This window comes from Cygnus atratus, chromosome Z (genome assembly GCF_013377495.2).
Source record: "Cygnus atratus isolate AKBS03 ecotype Queensland, Australia chromosome Z, CAtr_DNAZoo_HiC_assembly, whole genome shotgun sequence".
Classification (NCBI taxonomy): domain Eukaryota; kingdom Metazoa; phylum Chordata; class Aves; order Anseriformes; family Anatidae; genus Cygnus; species Cygnus atratus.
In genome coordinates this window covers 46,431,919-46,459,457 of record NC_066396.1, presented here as the reverse complement: position 1 = coordinate 46,459,457, position 27,539 = coordinate 46,431,919, and the positions used below count along the sequence as shown (strand labels likewise).

Below are 27,539 nucleotides of genomic sequence, written 5' to 3'. Positions count from 1 at the left end.
CTGACTGGGCCTGATCGCCTGCTCGCCCTGCAAGTGCCGCGTGATGACCCTCAAGATAATCTGCTCCATGAGCTTTCCTGGCACTGAGGTCAAACTGACAGGCCTATAGTTCCCCGGGTCTGCCCTCCGGCCCTTCTTATAGATGGGCGTCACATTGGCTAGCCGCCAGTCAACTGGGACCTCCCCCGATAGCCAGGACTGCCGATAAATGATGGAAAGCGGCTCGGCCAGCTCCTCCGCCAGTTCTTTCAGTACCCTCGGGTGCATCCCATCCGGCCCCATCGACTTGCGCACATCCAAGCTCCTTAGCAGGTCGCCAACCATTTCCTCATGAATAGCAAAGGCCACATCCTGCTCCCCATCCCCTTCCGCCAGCTCAGGGCACTGGGTATCCAGAGAACAACCGGTATTGCCGCTAAAGACTGAGGCAAAGGCGGCATTAAGCACCTCAGCCTTTTCCTCATCCTTAGTAACTAGGTTTCCCCTCGCATCCAGTAAAGGATGGAGATTCTCCTTAGTCCTCCGTTTCGCGTTGATATATTTGTAAAAGGATTTTTTGTTGTCTTTAACGGCAGTAGCCAGGTTGAGCTCCAGATGAGCTTTGGCCTTTCTAATTTTCTCCCTGCACAGCCTCGCTACATCCTTGTAGTCCTCCTCAGCGGCCCGCCCTTTTTTCCAAAGATTATAAACCCTCTTTTTTCTGCTAAGCACAAGCCACAACTCTCTGTTGAGCCAGGCCGGTCTTCTTCCACGCCGGCTCGTCTTTGGGCACGTGGGGACGGACCGCTCCTGTGCCGTTAAGATTTCCTTCTTGAGGAGCGCCCAGCCTTCCTGGACTCCTCTGCCCTTCAGAACCGCCTCCCAAGGGACTCGGCCAACCAGCGTCCTGAGCAGCTCAAAGTCAGCCCTCTGGAAGTCCAAGACAGCAGTTTTACTGGTCCCCTTCCTGGCCTCGCCAAGAATAGAGAACTCTACCATTTCGTGGTCACTCTGTCCAAGACAGTTTCCGACCACCACATCTCCCACCAGTCCTTCTCTGTTTGTGAAGAGAAGGTCTAGCGGGGCACCACCCTTGGTGGGTTCACTGACCAGCTGCGTCAGGAAGCTATCTCCCACGCTCTCCAGAAACCTCCTAGACTGCTTTCTCCGTGCCGTGTTGTGTTTCCAGGATATGTCCGGGAAGTTGAAGTCCCCCACGAGGACAAGCGCCGACGATTTTGCAACTTCTGTCAGTTGCAACAGTCTGTTACAACAGTCCTACTGATTTGGATGACGCTCTAAGCCAAACAAATTGTCAGTAACTTACTGGGATTTTTATTCCTTTCATGACTCCCCCTGGCACTAATGCCAACTGTAGTTTTGGTATCTCCCAGAAGCAGAAAAACTTTTACAGGCAAAGTGGCTTGTTAGCATTTGCAAACCATAAGCAACATCATGCAAAAAGCAGCAAATATGTTATAGGAACAGCTCTTTATCTACTTCACACTGATTTTGTTGACTGCTTTTACTGGTGTTCTTTATAGAATTCAAAAACAACAGTGAGAACCGCAGACCTTTGTCTAGGAGCTTTAGTACTTCATTTGCTGAGCTTCTTATTGTGATAAAATTATCTATGTTGGGGTCCTGTTCTAATTCTTGTCATTAAACATGAAATGGGGGTAACCATATTAAATTAAAATTAAATTTCAATTCGTATGTAATATGAAGTAGTATTTATGATAAACATTACAGTATTTATTATAATACGTACACAAAATATGTTAAAACTATGCATATTATTCAGTCCTATACCATGTTTTACAGTTTATCTATAATCACATTCATTAATAAGTATCATCTGTTATGGATGACCTAAAGTACGTCTTAGAATACACAGCACGTCTCACAAACAGTTTTAAAAATGGAGGGCTTTTTTTACTAGATGAAGGACTTTAGGACATGGCACTTGTGTCTAAAAACACGTTTCATTTCTTTCTGGATAGAGAATGGAGAGGGAAACAAATAATTTATCTTTTAACTTGTCTTGGCATAAACTTGTCTTCACAACCTTTTTAAGCTACAAATCCACAAAGGATTTCACTTTACTAATACATACTGGAGCACACAAGTGATCTCTGATGGCATAATAAAAGAGATAATTCTACCTTCAAAGCAGGGTTAAAATAGCTTGAGGTTAAATAAATAAATAAATAATAATAAAAACGATTATTAATAATAATTAAAACAAACAACAAAAAAGTACAGGTTAGATACCGAGTGTGAGGGTTAAAACAGGTTAGAGAGTAGGTCCCCATTTAAGGCCATTGCAGCCTAGTGTTCTCCCTTCATGAAATAAAATAGGCCATGAAGAGCTGTCTGCTTACATATCTATCTGTACTGCTGAGTGGTCCTGTTACCATTTAAGGTTGCACTGTAGTATTGCACTTCCATGTCTTAAAAACCAACATTATCTGAGAAACATGACACATTTTCATGCCAATGTAATGCCAATAGCAGTAAAATATAGTGTATCTAAGAGCATGAAATAAGAATCAGTAAGCAGTTGTATTAGAGGGGTTAGCTTTACAACCCTATTAAAATTTATGCAAACACAATGCTTATTATATGTAACATTCATGTTAACCAAGGGTCACATTAAATTTTTTTAATCATCAGATATCTGTGTGGGTTGTGAAGACTCTGCTTCCTACATAATCTAAAACTAATGGTATGTTCCCTTTGAGTGATTTGACACAAGAATTAAGTGATCTGAATAGTCTAAAGATGGCAGGGATGAGAGGAAGGTAGCTCCATTTTTTGTGTATTTAAATAATTACTGGATCAGACTGTTAAACAGTAATTCTTCTAGTGCCTCACAATGGTGAGGTAATGGAACAGGTTGCCCAGAGAAGTTGTGGATGCCCCATCCCTGGAAATGTTAAGGCCTGGTGGGATCAACCTGATGTAGGGGGAGGTTTCCCTATTGGGGGGAGGGGGTGGGGGCTAGTTACATGAAATTATATGATCTTTAAGGTCCCTTCAAGCCCAACCAATCTATAATTTTGATGTACTGTATAGGCAGTCATATTTTGTATACATCTCCTCTAAAAAGTCTTCAGTTTATTTGTTAGGCTACAGGCATGCCTTCAGTTCTGAAGGAGAAACTGTCTGATTGCTTCATCATTCATTTTCTTGTAAAAAGTATTAAAATAATAATTATAAAAAAAGCCTCAAACTGTATTTTAAGCTTTAAATTGTTTAAAATCAAGCAATAAATACTTATTTGATACTCAATTGATACACATTAAGAATTAGTTCTTTTCAGATAAAATCTTTATAAAATGGAAGCTAAAAGTATCGATTTATAAACTGGACAGTTTGAATCATTTAAGGAGTAGTGTGAATTACTTTTAGGCTGCTATTGAAGTAAAAATATATTTTTAAGTTAACAACACATGGGTTAAGTATATACTGCATAAAAAAAAAAAAAAAAAAAAAAAAAAAAGAGGCAATATGCATTCCATTTCTAAAATTTAAGAACTAATTTTAATGAGGTGACTGCTCTCTTAAAATGATCTTGGAAAAAAAAATCTTAATTGAACACTTCATTTACTTCCAGTATTTAATATTCTGGGGTCTGGGTTCTGGTTCAGTCAACAAACTAATTGACACTTTCTCTAGCAACTACATTTGTTACAGGCTGCAAATAAGGATTTGAAGGAACAAGAGGTCTGGAGTACTCTCACCGTGCAAATAGTAGTTCTCTGGTGTTTATTGTACAGTCTTTCCAGCTTCACCCGCTACGATAGTTAAATCACTAAGCATGAAGCTGAAAGTGGTGTAGATATTCAGAGTCGCTAACTCTCATTGCTTATTACTAGTTTAATAGGTTAGCTGTAATGAGCACATTCACTAGTTGCTTTCTGTTTTCTTTCTTTTTTTTCTTTTTTTTTCCTTTTTTTTTTCTATTGAATTTTCAGAGATTAGAATTTATATGGAAATTTGACTAGTGCAAAGGAAGAAAGGTAAAAAGTTTCATGTATAGGAGGGTACATAATGAATAGAATGAAGCTCATCTATGCTTCAAAAAGCTGTTTAAAGAGAACTTTAAAAGTGTGGACTTTTTGGTTTCTATATACTTCTGCAGCCACTACCTCTGTTGCTTATAACTCTAGCAACAGCATTGTCCATTTATCCAGAAATGTATAATCTTTTTATTTCTGCTAATCAAAACATTTCAGAGAGCTATTTCTGTTTTATGTATCAGATATTTAAACCCCAATTGTGTGAACAAATTATTTCGTATAACACAAACTGCTTCATATAACACAGGCAATGAGGAAAAAAAAAAAGGAGGGGGGGGGGGGGGGGGGGGGAGAGAGATCTTAATGTAACCAGCAAAATCAGAAGATATTCTACAGTTTTTAAGTTGCTACTAATTTTTATCATTACAGTTCCTTGTTTTTATGTTCATTTTATATTTTCTTATGTCCTGGTTTCAGTTAGGATGTATTTAATTTTCCTCCTTGTAGCTGGTATGGTGGTGTGTGTTGGATTTAGGATGAGAATAATGTTGATAACATGCTGATGTTTTAATTATTGCAGAGCAATGCTTACACTAAGCCAAGGACTTTTCAGCTGCTCACACCACCCTGCCACTGAGGAGGCTGGGGGTGCATCAGGGATCTGGGAAGTGAAAGACCCAGGACAGCTGACCCAGACTGGCCAAAGGGATATTCCATGCCATATGATATCATGCTGAAAAATTAATATGGGGTGGCTGGCCAGGGTGGGGGGAGACCACTGCTCGGGGTTAAGATGGGTATTGCTCAGTGGGAGATGAGCAATTGCATTGTGCATCACTTGTTTTGGACACATCGTTATTAGTAGTATTATCATTATTATAATTACTATTTTTCTTTCTTCTCTGTCCTATTAAACTGTCTTTATCTTGACCCACAAGCTTTTACTTTTTTTTTTTCCAATTCTCACACCTTATGTCTCCTAAATTTTTTCTCTATGTAACAACAAGAAAATTAATCTTGTATGTTAAATACTGCCTTTTTTTTTCCTCTGATAATAGTTTCATTTTTTTATTTTTTCTTTTTCTTTTTTTTCTTTTTTCTCTTTTTCTCTTTTTCTTTTTCTTTTTTCCTTTTTTCTTTTTTCCTTTTTTCTTTTTTCTTTTTTCTTTTTTTTTTCTTTTTTCTTTTTTCTTTTTTTTTCTTTTTTTCTTTTTTTTTCTTTTTTCTTTCTTTTTTTTTTTCTCCATTGGGGAAAAAAAAAAGTTAAAACATATATTTTTCCTTTTCAACAGAACACTGAATTTAAATTATTTCACAGTACTCTGTCCTCTTTATTTGGAAACCAGAGTCTTTCCACATCACCGCAATTATAAGTGGAACTTTTTTATATTCAGGATACTCCACATGATACAAGATTTTAATGAAATTTAGGTGACCTTTAGGCAAAAGCAAAGCTTTTGAGCTTTCTCTACTGTCTTATGACAAATATATATATATATATATATATTAGGTAGTACAACATATTGAAATGTCAGGGTGTTCTACACATTTTGGAAAGGAATGTTTGGTTTGGAAAATGACATTTCATTCACTTAAATTTCAGAAGTTCTGAGGTTTTTAATGAGTATGGTATTGGCATTAAATAGACAGCTGACTTGATCTAGAAGAAGAATCAAATTTGATTGAATGGTTATCCCTATTGAATTCACTGACAATTTTTTTTTTCTTGTTCTTGACTGTTTACCAGATGAGAGTGTAAAATGAAAAGATCAGCAATAATAAAATATATTTCTGTATTCAATATGGATGTGACTGATCTGTTTTTCGTTTTCTTCTAGGCATTTTCTGGAAACACAAATGCAGATAGTGTTGTATACTACAGGCTTCAGCATTCCATTAAAGCAAGATTTCTCCGCTTTGTGCCTTTGGACTGGAATCCTAATGGTAGAATAGGAATGCGCATCGAAGTGTATGGATGCATGTACAGTAAGTGTTTTGCGGAATCAGCTAAATGAAACATCCATTAATTTTTGTATTTTGCTACATCAATTACACTTGAAAGTAGAATTCTAAGCTTAGTTTTAATACTGCATATGAAAAATTTAATAGGTTTATGTGCAGACTTCACTGTTTCTGCATCATCTAGCAATATGTAATGCTTATTTTCCAGCTCCTTCTGTGTTGGAATGAGTGGCTCATAGATGTAATTCAATAACTAATTTACTGAAAACTCTTTTTCTGATATTCGTAAACAAACAAAAAAGAGACACCACCACCACCACCTAAATAAATAAATAAATAAATAAAATTCTGTTTTAGCATAGCATGTTTTCTACTTGAAGAGAAAATGTTGAAAATGTTTACAGCTTTAAATATATATAATCTTGGTCTTGAGTCAATAACAGTACAAGTAGATACAACCACAAATAAGGGATGATTCTACGCAGTTGAAGGATACTTCAAAGATGATATTTGTTTAAGTGGTATGTTTACAGTAGATTTTATGTCAATAACAAAAAAAAATAAATAATTGATTCTGCATTTGACAGGCAAAGGCTTGACTGTTACTGTTATATTGATTTGCTAGACATTACAACTTTTCCTGAGAGACCGCAGGCTACTGAAATCTTTTAGTCCACTCCGTGGGGTGCTGGGTACAATGAAGCACATTTGAAATGCTTCTACATCAATATATGCATCATGAGAAACAAGCAAGAGTAGCTAGAAGCCTTGGATCAGTCCCAGAGCTACAACATCGTTGGTATAAGTAAAACCTCATGCAAAGTCATAGGTTCTTCAGGAGAGATAGGCAGGGCAGGCAAGGTGAGGTGGTGATGATATATGTAATGGAGGGGCTGGAGTGTATGGAGCTTGCAGTTGGTGACGGCATGGATGAGACCCTCTGGGTAAGGGAAAAGCAAATAAAGCAAATAAAGGGGATGTCATTGTGGGAGTCTACTATAGACCACCCAGCCGTGATGATGACATCAATGAAATATTCTTTGGGGAACTTTACCTCTAGATCAGGTGCAGTCCTTTTGGGGGAAATCAACTTGCCAGGCATGAACTGGGTGTACCACAAGGCTGATGTAAGCAGGTTGAGGAGATTCTTAAAACATCTTGGTGATAACTTCTTGGTACAGCTACTAAGGGAGATGACTAGGGAAGGTGTCCTCCTAGATCTTCTGCTTGTACACAGACAGGGTCTCATGGGTGAAGTGGCAATTGATGGCCACCTTGGCCATAGTGACCAGGAAGTAGTTGAGTTTAAAATCTTTGGTGACAGGAGGAAAACTGCCATGAAAACTTCAACCCTGGATACGGGGAGAACAGAGTTCAATCTGCTTGGTGAACTAGTTTGCAAGATCCCCTGAGAAACTGCATTTGAAGGAACTGGTGTCCATCAGTGTTGGTCCCTTTTTAAATACCTCTTCTTAAGAGCACAATAACAAACAATTCCAAAATGTCAGAAGTCAAGGAGAAGAAGCAGAAGGTTGGCTTTGCTGAGCATGGATCTTATTATAGAGCTTGGAAAAATAAATTGTATGGCCACTGGAAGTGAGGTTGTGTGACATAGGAGGACTATAGGGATGCTGTTCGTAGGGAGAGCTGGCTGCTGTTCATGCAGCCAGAGATCAATTAAAGATTTTAATCTTTAATTTTATGTATTTATTTATTTATCTATTTATTTATTTATTTATAATATGTTAACACCAAAGGGAGGGACAGAATAATGGACCAAGTAACATTGGTCCATTACTTCATGAGGATGGTCACCTCACAAATAGGAATATAGACAAAGTAGAGATGTGTAATGCCATCTTTGCCCCTGTCTTCAACACCAGTGATGGTCCCTGGGACACCTGGAAATCTCAGTTGGAGGACTGTGACTGTGGTAAAGATAAACTCCCAGCCAACTCTGAACTTGTGTGGGACTTGCTGCTCCATCTGGATGCATATAAGTCTGTGAGGTCCAGTTGGATTCATACCAGGGTACTCAGACAGCTGGCTGTTGTTATTGCAAGACCTTTTTCCAATGTTCTTGGGAATCTGGAGAGGTCTCATTTGACAGGAATCTGGCAAACAGTTCCAATTTTCAGGAAGGGTAAGACAGAAGAGATGGTAAATACCGGCCTGTCAGTCTCACTTCAGGGCCTGGTAAAATTATGGAGAAAATTATTCTGGGAGTTAGTAATAAACACACGAAGTACAATGTGGTCATTGGTGAGAGCCAACATGGGTTCGTGAGGGGAAGGCCCTTTTCAAGGAACTTCGTTTCCTTTTACGACAAGTTCACTTATGCAGCTGTACAAAGGGGAGCCAGTGGATTGTAATCTTTTTGGATTTCAGTAAAGCTTTCATTAAGGTTTCTCTCAGTATTATTCTGGGAAAAAAAAAATAAAAAAACAAAAAATAGGTGTTCAGCATACAGCCAGATAAATGCGTAATATGATGGGTGGACAATTGGATGATAAGTAAGGCTCAACGAGTTATAGTAAATGGGGTTATAGCAGGCTGGTGGCCGGTCACTAGTAGGTTCTCCAGGGCTCCATTTTAGGGCCAGTCCTCTTTAATGATTTCATAAATGATTTGTATGACTTCAAGTTACACTGAGTAAGTTTGCAGATGACTAAATTTGGAGGAGCTGTTGATTCCATCAAGGGTAAAGACGCCTTTCAGAGAGATCTTGAAAAATTAGAGGAGTGGGCAATCACCAACTGTATCAAATTTAACAAGAGTAAATGCTGGTTTCTGCACCTGTCACAGGGCAATTCTAGATATGTATACAGACTGGGGGATGGGAGCCTGGAGAGCAGCCCCACAGAAAGGAATCTTTGGTCAACAGCAAGTTGAATATGAGTCAGAAGTGTGTTCTGACAGCCAAAAGGGCCAACTGTATCCTGGAGCGCATCAAGCACATCATGGCTAGCCACTGATTGTCTCACTCTACTCCATGTTGGTGTGGCCTCACCTTGAGTTTTGTGTGCAGTTTTGGGTACCACACTATAACAAAGACATCAAACTGTTAGGGAGCATCCACAGGAGGGCAACACATATGGTAAAGGGTCTGGATGGCAAGATATATGAGAACTGGCTGAATTCACTTGGTTTGTTCAGCCTAGAGAAGAGGAGACTGAGGGGAGACCCCATCACAACAGAGGTGCACATGCTGTTCTCTATGGTCTGGTGACTGTAATAGGACCTGAGGGAATAGCATGAATCTACAACAGAGTTTCAGGCTGAATATTAGGAAAAGTTTCATTGCCAATGTGGTCGTCAGCCACCAGAACAGGCTCCCCAGGGAAGTGGTCATGGCACCGAGCCTGTCAGAGTTCAAGAAGCATTTGGACAACACTCTCAGACATATTTTTGAGTGGTCCTTTGCAGATCCAGGAGTTGGACAGTATAATCCTTGTGAATCCCTTTCAGCATGGCATATTCTATGATTCCTGTTGTATTTCTTCATCCCTAGACCTCGAAAAGTATTTCTCTTACCAAGTTGTTTACCATTTCATTCTTCATATATTTTCTCCATAAAGGAATCAGAGCTTATTTTTAAACAGTTTCTTTAACTTCATAAGTATTTTCATCTCTTATCTTTTTTTTTTCTTTTTTTTTTAATTTAAGTTATGCTTTGCTCAGCTGATCTCTTCTGAACATTCTACATATAGCTAGCTGTCTTTTACATCTATTCATTAGTATCAGATCTATCATTTTAAATTTAACTTCAGGAAATTACGTCTGTGATGCAGCTTTGTAAAATGAGTAAAGGAACATAAACTAAGGATACTGAAAATCTCAAACTGTAGGAGATTAGGCCACTGGAGAAATTAGGTAAACAGTCTCATCCCAGAAAGCAGATTGTTCATGCCAGGAGAAGGACAGGAGAAGCCTATTCCTGAAAATGCACAGAACACCTCAGTGACATCGGAGGATATCATGAGTGCATGAGGGAAAGGCTGTGGATGTGATCTTACTAGACGTCAGTAAGGCTTTTGACATTGCTTTCCACAGAATTCTTCTGAAGAGGCTGGCTGCCTAATGCTTAGATGGGTATATGCTTTGTTGGACTAAAATCTGTCTGGGTGGCCCAAGGAGTTGTGGTAAATGGAGTTAAATCCAGTTAAAAGTCTGTCAGTAGAGCTGTCCCCAGGGCTCAGTATTGGTGCCAGATCTCTTCAATATTTTTATCAATGATCTGGAGGGGATCGAGTGCACCCTCAGTAAGTTTGCAGATGACACCAAATTAGGTGTGACCATCAATCTGCTCAAGGGAAGGCAGGTTCCGCAGAGAGGTCTGGAAAGGCTGGACTGATGGGCTGAGGCCAACTGTATGAAGTTTAACAAGTCTAAGTGCTAGGGGACAAAACACTGGGGGACACTGGGGACAAAATAACCCCATGCATTGCTACAGGCTTGGGGAAGCGTGGCTGGAAAGCTACCTGGTGGAAAGCGACCTGGGGGTGCTGGTTGATAGCTGGCTGAATATGAGCCAGGAGTGTGCTCAGACAGCCAAGAAGGCCAAGAGCATCCTGTCTTGTACCAGGAACAGTGTGGCCAGCAGGGCTAGGGAAGTGGTTGTCCTTCCATACTCAGTGCTGGTGAGGCCAGACCTCGAATACTGTGTTCAGTTTTGTGTCTCTCACTATGACAAGGACATTGAGGTGCTGGAACATGTCCAAAAGAGGGCAACAAAGATGGTGAAGCGTCTAGAAAACAAGTCTTATGAGCTGAGGGAGCTGTTTTTTTTTTTTGTTGTTGTTGTTGTTTTGTTTTTTGTTTGTTTGTTTGTTTGTTTTTTAGCTAGGAGAAGAGAAGGCTCAGGGCAGACCTTATTATAATTTAGAATTACCTTAATTGTTGTAGTGAGGTGAAGATTCTCCCAAGCTCCAAGTGATAAGAATAGGGGAAATGGCCTTAAGTTGCATCAGGAAAGGCTTAGGTTGGATATTAGGAGAAATTTCTTTACTCAAAGGGTTGTGCGACATCAAAAGAGGCTCCCCAGGGAAGCGGTTGGGTCACCATCCCTGGAGGTCTTCAAGAAATATGTAGATTTAGAATTTACTTTCATGGTTTAGTACTTAGACTTTTAGTCTAAGACTAGTTTAGACATTAGCACTAGGTTAAAGGCTAGACTAGGTAATCTTAGAGGTCTTTTCCAACCTGAATGATTCTATGATTCCACGATTTTTGTTGTTGTTGTTGTTGTTTTTTTTCTTTTTTCCTGCAAATATTGCTTATTCCTAGCACAATCTAATGACACTGCTTAAACTGTCAAATTCAAGATTCAACTTCCTCCACAGTTTTCGGTGCCAAGACAACTTTATTTATTTGTTTGTTTGTTTATTTATTTATTTATTATTCTTTATTTTTTAATAAAAAAAATGGGGCTGAACTTTTTTCATTTTCAGATGAACATTCATGTGAGTCCCCCCTGTTTCTTTTCTGATATAAGGACTGAATTCCTTCCTGCCATTGATCATCAGTAACAAATAATCAGTTTTTCTTCTTCCCAGTCCTGTACCTTATGCATTCAACAACATTTATGTCCTTCTTCAGTCTCTTGTTCACAAAACATTTCCAAACTGAAGCTTTGGCTTTCTCACCTGCCTAAAATCTAGAGTTTCACTGTGTTCATTTACTCCTGTAATTTTCTCTATCACACCTTGCAATAGATCTTATGTCTCTCCTGTGTGATATTCCTGTTGTCCTTATTGCCATTGTGCAAATTGAAAACTTAAGTCTCTAAGATAAAAAGAAGACAGTGTCTATGTTATGAATATATATATGCACAATGAGAACTTACACAATTCATTTGGTGGGGATAGTAACTGCTTTAGAGGAAAATTATGTGTTTGTTGTTGTTGTTTTTGTTGTTGTTTTATGTATTTTATTGTATGTTACTTATTTGCCACAGGATTGATCCTATAGATAGATTATGTAAGAAAACAAAACAAAACAAAACAACCAAACAAAAAAAAAAAACAACAACAAGCAATGACAACTCATTTAGCTACTAAGAAGAGTTTAAATTAAGAATATTGACTTCATCTGTTATCTACTCTAATAAACTACATAAAGAATATGATAGTGATACAAATATGGAAGTTTTCTTCAGGCTGGTTAAGATTGTGTCTGTATTAATGGTGTGAGGTTTTTTATTTTTTATTTTTTGTTTATTTGTGTGTGTGTGTGAAGTGAAAATGTAGCAACTTCAGTCTTCTCCATTGCAAGTTGTACAACTAAAACTAAAGCTACCAAGATGATGTGAGGTCAATCTCACTACTCCACAGTATGATAGTGAAAAGTATGTGTTTGTCATACTCAAAAGAGGTAACTACTGTCTTAGTAAAATAATACTTACAGGACATTTGTTGGCACTGCTCTCAAATTCCCTGTTCTGTAATATGCCAGGCAAATACCTGCTCTAAATACCTTAGTTTCATATCATCAGTACTAATGCTTTATCTTTATCTACTGACTTTATGTTAGTGATATCTTTGATAGACATTCATTGGATATAACAGATTGTTGTAAGGTTAATATATTTCCATGTATTTATTTACTTATTTATTTTTAATACAGGATCCATTTTTGACTGTAAACTCTTTAAAGCCAACAACTGTCACATTTTATATGTTTGTTAAGCTTACATCCAGAAAAAAAAAAAAAAGTAATTCAATTTTTGCCTCTTAACAGTAGTCAATTAGGTAGTCAGTTATGGAGTTACATGCTGTTGTGGTTTAGCCCGGCTGGCAGCTAAACACCACACAGCCGTTCGCTCACCCTCCCCTCTCCCTCTCCGGGATGGGGGAGAGAAACGGGAAAGTGAAGCCTGTGAGTTGAGATAAAGACAGTTTATTAAGACAGGAAAATAACAATAACAATAATAATAATAATAATAACAGTATTATTAATAGTAATGTGTATGAAATAAGTGATGCACAATGCAATTGCTCACCACCTGTTGACCGATGCCCAGACTATCCCCGAGCAGCTGGCCCCCCACACCCCTGCTAGCCACCCCTATATATTGTTCAGCATGATGTCAGATGGTATGGAATACCCCTTTGGCCAGTTTGGGTCAGCTGTCCTGGGTCTGTCCCCTCCCAGCTCCTGCTGCATCCCTAGCCTGCTCGCTAGCAGGACAGAGGGAGAAGCTGAAAAGTCCTTGGCTTGGTGTAAGCACTGCTCTACAACAATTAAAACATCAGCATGTTATCAGCGCTCTTCTCATCCTAATCCAAAACATAGCACCCTACCAGCTACTAGGAGGAAAATTAACTCTGTCCTACCTGAAACCAGGACAACTTGAAAAGCAGAGGCTACAGGGTGATGTGGAAAAGATACCTTGAAAACAACAAACCACGGATCAGGAATGAACATTTCAAGCGCAGGCATACAAGCAGGGAATTGCTGCTGTGAGGATGGCATGATGGGGAATGTTTTAACACTTTGCCTGTGAAATCAACACAAGTGGACATCTCCCTGAAGTACCTGCATGCTAACATACACAACATAGTGAGCGCAGAAGAACTGAGGTCTTCATGTAGTTGAGTACTACAATCTCATCGTGACCAAAAATACATGTTGAGATAGTTCGCATGGCTGGAGTGGTGCCATGGATGCATACAGGCTGTTTAGACAGGATCACCCAGGGCAGTGAGGAGGGCAATTGTCATTTATGTTATGAGAGCAGCAGGGATAAATGAATCTCTTCCTGGGTACTGTTGATGAGCTATATCAGTGTTAATATAAGATTAGATGGCAGACCAAATGTCAGCACAATGCTGGCATTGTGGTGGATGTCTGGTATAGACTGCCTGATATGGGAGAAATAGATGAGGCCTTCTTCAGACAACTGGAAGAAGTCTTAGATTCTCATCCTAATTGGGGACTTTAATCACACTGATATCTTTTGGAGGGAAAGCACAGAAAGGAATAAACAATCCAAGTCTTTTATGGAATTCTTTGATAATAATTCGCCAATGCAGGTGATCGAGCAGCTGACCAAATGATATTCTCTTCTGGCCTCATACTTACAGATGAAGAAACACTGATTGGGGATGTAAGTCAGGACATCCTTGGTTATGACAACCATGAGACTGTGATGCTCAAGATCCTGAAAGAAGAGAAGAAGACAGACAGCAACATAAAAGTCCTGATCTTCAGGAGAGAAAATTTTTTTTTTTTTTTTTCATGCTCAGAGACATAATTGGAAGAGTGACATAGAAGATGGTCACAGAAAGAAGAGAGATCCGGGTTGATTTTAAAGGATCATTTCCTCCAAGCTCAGGAAAGGTCCATCCAAACAGAAAATCAAATAAAGGTCACCATGGATGAGCAAGAAACTTCTAAATGAACTCAGACATTAAAAGCAAGTGTACAAGAGATGGAAACATGGCCAGGTGATGCAGAAGGAGTACAGAGACATTGTCTAAGCATGCAGGGGTTTTGTTAGGAAAGCCAAAGCACACTTGGACTTGAATCTGTTAAAGGACATTGCAAGACAATAAGAAGTGATTCTACAGGTATACAGCAGTAAAAAGAAGACTAGGAAAAATGTGGACCCACTGCTGAGCACTGGGGACATGGGATCTGGTAGTAAAAGACATGGACAAGGCCAAGGTACTCAATGCCCTCTTAAACATTTGCTGCTAAGTCTTGATTTCAGGAATCTCAGGTACTTGAAGGCCCAGGAGAAAAGTACAGAGCACAGGAGACCCTCAGTGGAGGAGGATCAGGTTAGGAAACACATAAACAAATTTGAGATATGTAAACCAATGGACCTAATGGGGAGTGACTAAGAATGCTGAGGGAACTGCCAAGGTCAATTTGGGGTCTGTATCATTTCTCTTTGAAAGGTAGTGGCAGTCAGGAGAGATTCCTAAAAATCGTGAGAGCAGAAGTCCCAAAATCGACACATGGTATCGACACTGGTGGGGGCTGAGAAACAGCCTTGTCTTAAATCTCCTCAAGGGAGGGATAAAATGGTTTCCAACCTAAAACCAGCAGAATTGATGGACTCACAAGCCATGAGTGGCTGAATCCTTGTCTTTGCTTTGTGCAGAGTTAAGAATCTCCCCCTTGCCCGTGAAGTGCCCCTACACAACAGATACCATGCTCTGGGGCTCAAAAAAGGAGTGGATGCCAACAACAACAGTGGTAATGGTCAAGACCCAGGAAAGGGCAACTTTAAAAAGGTAGACCAACATACCATTTCTTTAAGAACCAGTTTCATTAAAAAAAAAAAAAAAGCACAGTGTGTTGGTAAATGAAGATTCTGTTCTGAGAGGCATGAGGCACCCATTTGCCACCCAGACAGTATCTCAGGAGAGGTTTGCTGCCTGCCTGAGACCTGTATTTGTGACATCACAAAGAGGCTACCAAGCTTGATCAAGCCTATCAAGGACTATCACCCATTCCTCTTTTTTCAAGTAGGGACAACTGAGGCCTCAACAAGGAGGCTATGAAACACCAAAAGGGTCTTTATGTCCCTTGGAAAAATGCTGAAGGGATCAGGAGCACAAGTACTGTTCTCCTCAATCCTCCCAGCTAGAGACTGGGACCCGCAGAGGAGGCACCATATGGATAACTTAAATGAGTGGCTGCATAGCTGGTGCCATGATCAAGGTTTCAGGTTCTGTGATCTCGGGTGTGCTTTTGAGAGATTGGACATGCTGCCATGGCATGGGGCACACCTAATCAAGTGGGGCAAGAGTGTTTTGGGCAGCAAGCTGGCCAGACTCATTAGCAGGGCTTTAAACTGCATTTGGTGGGGGAGAGGGGATGTACCTATAAGTGTAAGAGAACCACTGAATGCCAGTGCTTTAGAAATGGCAGGGAAACACCTGTGAATCATCCCACAGGTATTAGGAAGGACTCCTCTAAAAAGGCAACATGGCCCTTAGCCCAGCTAAGTGCCTCTACACCAATGCATGCAGCATGGGAAGCAAGCAGGAGTTGGAAGTGACAGTGCAATTAGAAAACTATGATCTAATTGTTATCACGGAAATGTGGTGGGATGATTCACACAGCTGGAATATTGAAACGGAGAGCTAAAACTTTACAAGTGAGACAGGCAGTGAAGGAAGAGTGGGTTTGTTGCCCTCTGTGTTAAGAAATGGATAGACCGTGAAGAGTTACCTCTGAGAGAAAGCCAAGAGCAGGTTGAGAGCCTGTGGGTGAAAATTAAGGACCAGACCAACAAAGGACATCCTGTGGTTGGGGTCTACTACAGGCCACCTTATCAAGAGGAGCCAGTTGAAAAGACCTTCTTGCTTCAACTACAAGAAGCATCGTGCTTAGAGACTCTCATCCTCCTGGGGGATTTCGACCACCCAGATTTTTGCCAGGAAAGTGATGTGGTGGGAAGTAAGCAATCCAGGAGACTCATGCAGTTCACTGAGGACAATTTCCTCATGCAGGTGTTAGTCAAACCAACCAGAGGAGAAGCGGTACTGGACCTGGTGCTCACCAATGCAGAAGAGCTTATGAAAGAGGTTAAGACTGGAGGAAGTCTGGGCTGCAGTGACCATGCCCCATTTGAGTTTGTGATCTCAAGGGATATAGGCCTGGCTAAGAGCAAAGTCAGGACCTTGAATTTCAGAAGAGTGAACTTCCAGCTGTTCAAAGAATTAGTGGATGCAATCTCATGGGACACAGTCCTTAGGGACAGACGATCACATCAGAGCTGGCAACCCGTCAAGGATTTTTTTCCTCAGAGCACAGTAACTCTCCATTCCCCTGTGTTATAAAGCAATCAGGGAGGGCAGAAAACTGGGATGGCTGAGCAAGGACATGCCAGTCAGACTGAGGCAAAAGACGGAAATGCACAGACAGTAGAAACAGGGCCACATGCCTTGGGAAGAGACAGAAATGCTGTCCAGATGTGCAGGGATGGGAGCAGGAAAGCCAAGGCACTGACAGAACTAAATTTGGTGAGGGATTCAAAGAATAACAAGAAGGGGTTCTACAGGTACATTGGCCACAAAAGAAAGACTGAAGAGAGCGTATCACCTCTGACAAATGAAGACAGAGAAATTGTAACAACAGATGAGGAGAAGGCAGAGGTACTTAAAAACTTCCTTGCCTCGGTCTTTATACTGGTCAGACTTCCCCCATCTCTTGTGTCCCCAAACCTCTAGGCAGGGGCAGGGGGAGCAGAGTCCCTCCCACTGTAAGCAAAGAGCAAGTTCAGGACCTCCTGAAGCAACTTACTAACTACAAGTCTATGGGCCCTGATGATATGCATCCCAGGGTCCTGAGAGAATTGGCTGACTTAGTCGCCAAGACACTCTCCATCATATTTTAAAAATCATGGCAGTCAGGGAAAGTCCCTGGTGATGGGAAAAGGGAAATATCACTCCCATTTTTAAAAAGGGTAGAAAGGAAGACCCATCAAACTACAGACCAGTGAGCCTCACCTCTGTGCTTGGCAAGATCATGGAACTGATCCTTCTGGAGGCAATGTTAAGGCACATCCAGGAGAAGGAGGTGATCCGAGAAGGGCAAATCATGCCTGACCAATCTGGTGGCCTTCTATGACAGAGTAGCTGCATCAGTCGACAAGGCAAGACCGACTGATGTCATCTACTTGGACTTTTGTAAAGCCTTTGACACGGTCCCACACAACATCTTAATCTCTAAATTGGAAAGATATGGATTTGTTGGGTGGACAATCCAGTGGATAAGAATTGTCTCGATGTCCAGACCCAGAGAGTAGTGGTTAATGGTTCTATGTCCAGGTGGAGGATGATGATGAATTTTGTCTCTCAGGGGTCTGTCTTGAGACCAGTGTTTTTCACTGTCTTCATCAGTGACATAGACAATAGGATTAAGTGCCCCTTCAGCAAGTTTGCAGATGACTCCAAGCTGAGTGGTGTAGTTGATACCAAAGAATGAAGAGATGCCATTCAAAGGGATTTGTACAGGCTGCAGAAGTGGGTGCATGTGAAACGCATGAGGTTCATCAAGTCCAAGTGCAAGGTGCTACACCTGGGTTGGGGCAATCCCGGACATGAAGAACTCATTGAGAGCAGACATGCAGAGAAAAGGTTGGGATTTCTAGTGGACAAAAAGCTTGACATAAGCTAATAGTGTGTACTTGCAGACCAGAAGGCCAACTGCATCTTGGGCTGCATCAAAAGAGAAGTGGCCAGCAGGTCAAGGGAGGTGATTGTCCCCCTCTACTTTTCCCTTGTGAGGTCCCACTTGGAGTGCTGTGTCCAGGTCTGGAGACCCCAACACAAGAAGGATGTGGATCTCTTAGAACGGGTCCAGAGGACGACCATGAAGATGATCTAGGGGCTGGAGCACCTCTCCTATGTAGAAACGCTGAGAGAGCTGGGCCTGTACACCCTGCAGAAGAGAAGGCTCCGGGGGGAACCTCATTGTGACCTTTCAATACTTAAAGGGGACTTATAAAAAAGATGGAGAAGGGCTCTTTAGCCAGGTAGATAATGATAGGACAAGGAGGAATGGTTTAAAACTAAAAAAGGAGAGATTTAAATTAAAGATTAGGAGGAAATTCTTCACTCAGATGGTGGTGTCACTGGAACAGGTTGCCCAGACAGGTTATGGATGCCCCATCTGTGGAGATGTTCAAGACTAGGCTGGATGAGGCCTGGGCAACCTCATCTAGTGGGTGGCATCTGTGCCCATGGCAGTGGGGTTAGAACTATATGATCTATGATGTCCCAAGTCATTCTATGAGTCTATGATTCCATGAAATCTTTTCCAAACATGTGAAGGACAAGAAGATTACTGGGACTATTCAACATGGAAAGGAAATAAAGGGGAAATCATGCCTAACCAAACATGCCTTTTCCAGTTAAATAAACAGTTTGGTGAGTTAGGGGGAGTATTTGATGTTGCTTATATTGAGTTTAGCAAGAGTTTTGACATTGTTACAAGAATAGCCAACTGATAGGTATAGTCTATTTAAGTGGACAAAGAGGCGGACTGAAAACTGTCCAAATTCTGTCACTGAAGGTATTGTAATCAGTACCACACAGTCAAGCTCTTCACATTCACGTATCCATTTATGGTATATCTGGTTGATACTGGTTACAGTACTCTTACATCTTCAGTATTGATGTAGATAATGAGTCAGAAGGTACCCTCAGCAAATAAACATTTGGAGAAGTGATTGAGACGTCATGGGTAGTGCTGCCATTTAGAGGGACATGAACAAGCCTCTGCCTGTAGATGGCTGACAGGAATCTCATGCAGTTTAACAATGCAAAATGCAATTATCTTCACTGGAGGAGTAACCCCAGCAAGGGTTTATGAGAACACAGTAGAATCTGACTGTAGCTTTACAAAGAAAGACATAGGGTCTTGACAGACACAAAGTTGACCATGAGCCAGCAACATGCCTTTGCAGTTCATAAGGACAACACCATTGTGGATTGTTTTAGGAAGAGTGTCAACAACAGGTCAAAGAAGGTGATCCTTGCCCTCTACACAGTCCTGATGATGAGATACATATGGAGCACTGGGTCCTGTTCTGGAATGCCCACTGTAAGAAAAACATGGACATATGGGAGCAAATCCAGGAAAAGACTACAAGTATGACTAAGGTACTGGAGTGTCTGTGATATGAGTAGAGGATGAGGAAGCTGGGAATGGAAATGAGAAGGTACACAGAGGGGTCTTACCTCTGTGCATAAATATCTAACAGGACAGATTCAGGATCTTTCCAATGGTGCCAATGACAGCACTAGAAGCAAATGGGCATAAAGTGAAATGCAACAAGTTCTGCTTAGACATAAAAAGAAGTTTTTTTTTTTTTTTTTTTTTTTACTGTGATAAAGGTTGAATGCTGGCATTGGTTGCCAATGTGGAGTGGCTGTGCATCCTTGCAGCCATCCTTGGAAATTTTTGAAACCTGACTGGAAATGGCCCTGAGAAAACACCTGTAACTGAGTGAGGAATTTGGATGAGATGATCTCCAGAGGTACCTGTCAACCTCAGCCATTCTTTGATTCTATGATCTTATGCCCATACTAGAAAATTGGTGATACAAAGTAATTGTAAACGTGTTCCAGGTTCAAAGTTGTAATTCAGCTTAATCAAACATAATTTATTTAACATGTCAGTAAAATACCATTTGATGAAGAGAACCAGGCCCTACTCATAACTAACAAGCCTTCAGATCAAAATATTTCTGTTTCTACAATAGTATGCCATAGTATTTTAAACTGCTTTACAGCTATCCAGACTGATTTTAATAGCAGCTTAAATCTACACCCTGCCATGAGGGCCCTGAATATCACTGTAATGTAATGTAATGTAATGGACTTTGGATTTTCCTTTATTTCTTTATTTATTATTTGATTAATTTGAATTAATTGTAGATAAATTAATGGAGATTTTCCCTCTAAGAATACAGTCAGAGAAAAAATGGTCGAAGTACTTCATGGCTCAAAGAAAAAGAAGACCTTTCAGCCTATGAAGTTAGTATTACATTGGAAGACAAACCAGAATCTCTTCTGTTTACCTTGCTTTATTATTAAGTGACAATGACATAATTAGAACAGGCCAGTCTTAACATTTAGGCAAGAACAGGAACAGTAGAAACCAGCTACACTCTACTGGGCAGAGGTAAATCTGACAGTATTAGTGCGACTTCATGTTGTATTGAAATAATCCACAACTGTTCCTTTTATAGACATAGCATTATACATTATCTTTCATTTCTTTACTTCTAGGGTCCGAGGTGGTTGGTTTTGATGGGAAAAGTTGTCTAATTTACACATTTAATCAAAAACTCATGAGTACACTGAAAGACGTGATTTCTCTGAAGTTTAAGACAATGCAAAGTGATGGAATTCTCCTCCACAGAGAAGGACAGAATGGAGACCACATCACCCTGGAATTACTTAAAGGAAAGCTGTCCCTTCTTATTAATTTAGGTAACAGCTACAGTCTCATAAAGTTAATATATATATATATAATATAGTTATTACATATTATTTGACTAAAACTTATTTTATTTCACTAAGCAGATTTAAATATATAGTATATGATAAATTAGCAGTATATATTTGAATATTTATATTTTTATATGGAATTAATAGTTTCTTATTTTTCTTCTCTCAAGGTGATGATAAAACTCATTCTTCTAATACCCAAATTAATATTACCCTGGGCAGTCTTTTGGATGATCAACATTGGCATTCTGTTCTCATTGAGCACTTTAACAATCAAGTAAACTTTACAGTGGATAAACACAATTATCATTTTCATGCCAAAGGAGAATTCAATTATTTGGATCTTGATTATGAGGTGTGAAAATTATCCTTCCTTTATTATATTTATTAACTTTGTTATATAAATGCAACAACAACAACAACAAAAAGCAAAGGGGATAGAGCTTAGGGAAGTTTTAATGGTTGAGACTTCAGGGATTTTCTGCTTTGGAATGAACCAAAGAGAGGCATTCTTAAATTATTAATATTTTGCTGGACCTGCAACTGAAAGTTTTTAATAGACTAACTTTTTCTTCTCAGAATTCATTTTTTCTTAAATATTCTATTTCAGTACCACTGAAAATGTGTTAAACAATTTGTAAACACAATTTAAATAAATGTATTTATTATTTTTACTTTAAAAATATTACTCTTTAATAAAAGCAATTAGCCCTAGCTCAAAGTTATTATTCATGGCTTGATGAAAATTACAAAAAGTCAGTACAAACCCGTATCACAGATGCTTGGGATAAAACTTAAATTCCTGTTAAATCCAGCAAAAGTATTATGAAAGAAATCTAGTTTACGCAAATAGTAGAATGATGAAAAAGAGTATATGTAATTTGCTGTGATAGTTTCCCACCTGTGGGAAACCATATGGAACCACTATTTCAGTCTGTAATTTGAAGATGGGATGCATGATGTTTGCCCCGTCCTGTTTGCTGGAGGATATGATGATAGAGCATCATTTGAGCCTGCAGATCTAAATTATTTTCTTCTCCCTATTCAAGGTCTTAAGCAGTTAAGAGAAAGATTTCATGCTGTTCCATATCTGCAGTATCCCATCTCAAGAATATCATTCACAAGACTGAAGTTATAATTTTGTTTAAAATTTCTGAGTCTAAGCCACAATGCTAAGACTTTGAGGATCACACCTAAATAAATAAATATGCTTGTTAATTTCAACTAAGTGGCTAATATATCCATTTTACCAATATTACAAATTCATCCTTCCTCTCTTCCAGTACAAGGTAGAAAGGAAAGCAAAAACTGGAAAAAAAACAGAAAACTTCCAAAAGACTATGAAAAGATGTATTTAGAATTGCATTTCTTACTATCAACATTTCTCAATGTAATAATTTAATGATGCTTATGCCATGACATATCTCATTCTTTATATATAAAATGATTGTAAACATTAAGTGAAATTTCAGAATGAAAAGATAATTAGCTTCAACTGATCTTTCCTACAATCATTCTGAATGCCAAATGGAATTGCTTTGAAATGAGTGAGTTCAAAAGTTCACTTTACTAATATCCTATTTCTAATAGCGCCCAAGTGTGAAAACATAGACCAGAGAACATGTGAAGTCACCTTTCTGGCAGTGCTTTTCTAAAATAATACACTGCTTTCTAACACTTTCTGTCTTGGGGATTTACTGAGACATACTGATATTTTTGCACTTAATAACTTGCAATGGATTTTTATTTTTTATCAAATCTTGCAATGCATTTCTGAACTTAGTTAAACCTACAGCATCACAACAAAGAATTGCACAGCTTAACTAACCATTCTGAGAGGGAAACATTACCTTTGTTTTGTTTTTAATCTACCCCAGACTAATTTAATTGATGTGCCCTGGTTTTGTGTTATGGTAGTTATGATTTACACGTAGTAGAGAGGTCAGCTTCAAATTTACTAAAGAAGCTGGAAAATTCTGTTCTCCCTTTTAGCATTGTCCTAATGTGTCTGTACACACTAGACCTTGTCCTTCTTCTCCCTTATTTTGCAGCTGTAATGGACCCTTAAAAATGATAATTCTCTATACGAAGTTGCGGTAAAGAGGAAGGATATATATATATATGTATATATATATGTATATATATATATATATAATGCACATGTATAACTTGATTATATATATATATATATATACATAATGCATATGTATAAACTTGATATAACCCTATTCTTGTTAGTCTGTTCTTTTAATACACAGATGTCATACAAATAAATAGCCATGAAGTAGTGGATTCAGTATTGGACAATCTTTGACTTCTTCTCTTACATTATTAGTAACTTCTTTCATTAGAAAATTACTTAATAGTATTATTGATTTCTCTTCTTTTTCTAAGCTCAGCTTTGGAGGGATCCCAGTGCCTGGAAAATCAGGGGCATTGTCACGCAGGAATTTTCATGGGTGTTTTGAGAATATTTATTATAATGGAGTGAGCATTATTGACCTGGCCAGGAGGCATAGATCTCAGATCTCCTTTGTGGTAAGAGATTCCTAGTTCAAAAAGAATAAATAAGTAAAATAAAATAAAATAAAATAAAATAAATAATAATAATAATTAAAAAAAAAAAAAACACAAACAAACAGCCACTTCCCTATTCAACATGTTGATATACAGTTCTAATAAAATCCTTGTTGTTCAATTAAAGAAAAATCTATTAATCACCTAATTGGAATGTTTTATCTCTGCTATTGTAGATATTCATCCAGTAGATAATGTAGGATACATTTTATTCTTCAGATCTCTAGCTAATATTTAGGTGTGTATGGTATCTCAAACTTGTATGATATATCTCTGTTTTACATGTACAAGAAACAGTCAGCTATACAAGATGTACCTAAACTCTTCTAAACACTGTCTTTCACTTCTGTACCTGACGAGTAAAAACACCACCAGTACATTTTTAAAGCTTTCTATTGCTGAGGATGCTGTTCCATTCTGTTTTCTTTAGAGCATTGTAATTTGATAGATAAGTTCTGCTTGTCAATTTATACTGTTCTTTGAAGAGCTGTAATTTAGGTTGTTGGGTTTAATACATTTGTTGTGACACAGCCGACAGCTGTAGCAGACAAATCCCTACCATTTCAATAATTAACAAAATTCCTTCTGCTACAGAAAGTTTTCTACTAAAGAAATAAACAAACAAAAAAATTGTTTTGTCCTTTGTTTCTTTTCCTTATTTGGAACATTCAGGGACAATCTCTGTTTTCACTACTTATTTATTCATTTATTTAACGACCAGCAAAAGAAGAGTTATGATGGAAAGTATCAGTTCAAAATAAATAACTAAATCGGAAATGTTACCAATATTTCTCTGTCCCAGAAAAAAAAAAAAAAAAAAAAAAAAAAAAACGATGTTGGGATGTAAATCTCTTCTTTTCTGAACTTCATTGAAGCACTCCATAATTAGCTAAATTGATACCTCTGTACAGCTGTACAGTATCGTGTCCATGATGATGATAGATGTTGGGGAGGCTCTCCGTGGACTAGAGAATGAGAAGCTATGAAATTGTTGGCAAGAAATTTCATTGTTTTCATCTCAGATGACTGAACTGTTGTGCTACTTTCAAATCTATTTAGATGTTTTATAAAGTAAATGTGCCAGAAAGTATCTGTGTTACTACAGAACCCGTACTCAACAGCCACTCTGCTGGTCTATCAGGCAACTGTCCAAATAATGAGGAGGGCGAATCTGCAGATGGAAATCTTTTAACATTTGATGCAATTTCTTAATCTGATGACTTCCTTTTTACTGAGTCTGTTCAGTCAACTATTCATCTCTCTACAGATGAGTTTATAAAACAGAGCCTTTATTCATTTATATATTTTCCTTGAAGGAAAAGAAAACAGGTAAATTTTAATGCCTTGCCATGCCAGGGGCAAGTGAGATTTTTTTCTTAGATTGATTTTATAGTTTTATCCTATAAGGTCAAAGTTTTATGTGCCTTTAAAAGTTTAAAAGCTCTTTGTGTTGAAAAGTTGTTAAGTGTGCTTTAAATTCTAAAAAGTTTGTTTTAGTTATCATCTGTACAGAACTACTTAGTTATATTTCAAATGATGGCAAGTCATTAGATCAAAGTACATGTTTTATCACTATCAGGAGTCATAAAGTATTAACATACTTTGATATCAGACTCAAAAAATATATCACTTTTCTTATTTATATCAGTTAGTACAACTGCAGATACAGCTAAAGCTCAGAGTCAATGAACTCACCCTCAGGTTTATTTAAGCACCTAGGAACCAGTGATTTCAGGAACAGTCAAGTACAAAATAAAGGTTAGATAATTAAATATTAATCGTAATCTGATCCATGTGGGCCCACTAGAAAATAAATAAATAAATAGATAAAAAAAGGTATCTTCTTTTTTATAAAGTGCATGTTTCATATTTACAAGTAGTAAGAATTTATATGAGTAATTTTCACTGATTATTTCTGAAAATAAATACTGAGCTCAGTAAACATCTCTAGTTGCATTGAATCAGAATGACTGCTACTTGGTCCAGAATATTTTTTTTTTCTCTCTCAGATTTAACACTGCCAGAAACACTGGCCCAGCCCAGAATTTTTCTCTGCATACAAGCATTCAGGATTGTATAAATATTTATACAAAACCTAGCATTCTGTGGGATTTCATCTGACATTCAGAAATTTGTCAAGATCCTAATGCTTCTTGTGGCAGAGCTAAAATAAACTCAAAGTGGCTCTGTTTAACTACTGAAGTATTGTTCAATCACCTAATTTAGGATCTTACATCGTTCACTCAAAGGTTTTTACCACTCTTTGCTTGGGCAGATACGTCTGTTCTTCCAAAGAATCAGGTAAACATTTCTCAAACTGGTGATTTTCTTACAGATTTGTACTTGGTTTTAGACTAAGACATTCAAGAGTGTTAACTTTTATGCCAAATCTTTTGAAACTATGTAGTGTTTATGCAAAAGTTCTCATGACGGGTTTTACCCAAATGTTCCTAATTCCATTCTTGTTTCATTTATTTCTAGGGCAACATATCTTTCTTGTGTTTAGAGCCACATGTGATTCCTGTTACATTTCTGAGCTCCAGGAGTTACCTGGCACTGCCTGGCACTTCGGGCCAAGAAGAAGTTTCCATCAGTTTCCAATTTCGCACCTGGAACAAAGAGGGACTTCTGTTATCTAGTAAAGTACATCGGTCCTCAGGTGGTTTCCTGTTATATCTGAGTGATGGGAAAGTTAAAATCAATCTTCATAAGCCAGGCAAAGCCTTGAGTGACATTAGTGCAGGTAATAGAAATGAAGGAAAAACAACAAAACAAAACAATACAAAACATTATTGTGCAGAAAAAAAAAAAAAAGAAAAAAAAAAAGAACCATGCTAACTAACACCTGTGTCATTGACTTGGCTTGCAAATTTATAATCCAAATTTTTTTTTGACTTCTTTATTTTCTTAGCAATTTGTATACGCTTATATGGTTGTTGGTTTATTTTTATATGATTTTTTTTTTCTCAGTGATTATTTGAGTAAAAATTACTTGCAATAACACAGGCTGTGAGTTGAGTCCTTAATTTGGGTATATGATATTTACAGCTCATGTGTATAATCTAAGAAATGTATGATGCAAGTTTTCCAGTTGTGAAATATAATCAAGTTAATTTCTTACTCTATGAAGCTATTTGTCAGTGCATTTACAAGGTATCAAGTAACTCATTTTTGTATAAATTTAAATATTAGTACATATATTTTGTTTGTTATTACCTAGAAGTCTCAATTACAGAACTTTCTATTACCTACATATAGAAAACTTGCCAAACACCAGGTTGTGTTCCAGGAAGCTGAGGCAGGCCTGAGTCTATATTAAGAAAAAGATCTATAGTAACAAGAAAAACGAATCAAGAAGTTGAGGAGACTCAATAATTGAGAACCAAAGGTTCATTTTTTTGTAGTTAATCACTGAATTGAGATTAGATCATCTGTTCTTAATAGTGTGTTTTGCAAAATATCCTTCAGGGTGGAGCTGAGATTTCCAGAGAGCAATACCTTCTAGTCTCGTTCTGACATATTTCCCCACTGGAAAACTAAAGTATAAGGATAATGACATGAGGAAAATATAGTAAGATGCTAAGTCATGTTAGAAAGTTGTCCATCTGGGATCTTGAGAAGCTCCCAGCTTTCAGTTTCAGGTTTCTTTGTTTGTTTTCCCAGCAACTCAGGTTAGGAGCAAGGAGACCACCTGTTCTACCAAGAGGCTCCTCAGTTTTCACGTGCTGCTAAGTGCTTGATGTAAGAACAGGAAGACTGCTGGCACAGTATATTTCAAGCAATGTGAGAGCAGGACAGTGTCAGCTGACAAAGTCTTCATCTTCCATGACTCCTTCAAAAAATGGAGAGAAGCAGTACCATCACCATATGATAATATCAATACCTTCACCTAACATTGTTTTGTCAGCAGTATACTCTGCTCAGAATTCCAGCTGTGATGCATGGAGTTTCTCATTCTTTTTGTAAACAAACTGAATTTTGCCTCTTTGGCAAATTTTGCCTCTTTCTTACAGGGGTAAAA

General features: G+C 38.4%; 1 protein-coding gene across 1 annotated transcript in view; it reads left to right on the top strand.

Annotated features, from left to right (window-relative positions):
* CNTNAP4 (contactin associated protein family member 4) overlaps nucleotides 1–27,539 on the top strand; it is a 205,594-nt gene that overhangs the window by 113,327 nt on the left and 64,728 nt on the right. The window contains exons 4-8 of the mRNA XM_050716536.1: nucleotides 5,843–5,990; nucleotides 20,720–20,923; nucleotides 21,112–21,296; nucleotides 23,336–23,479; nucleotides 26,000–26,261. Of these exons, the coding sequence (XP_050572493.1) occupies nucleotides 5,843–5,990; nucleotides 20,720–20,923; nucleotides 21,112–21,296; nucleotides 23,336–23,479; nucleotides 26,000–26,261 (943 nt within the window). The remainder of the gene's footprint in view (nucleotides 1–5,842; nucleotides 5,991–20,719; nucleotides 20,924–21,111; nucleotides 21,297–23,335; nucleotides 23,480–25,999; nucleotides 26,262–27,539) is intronic.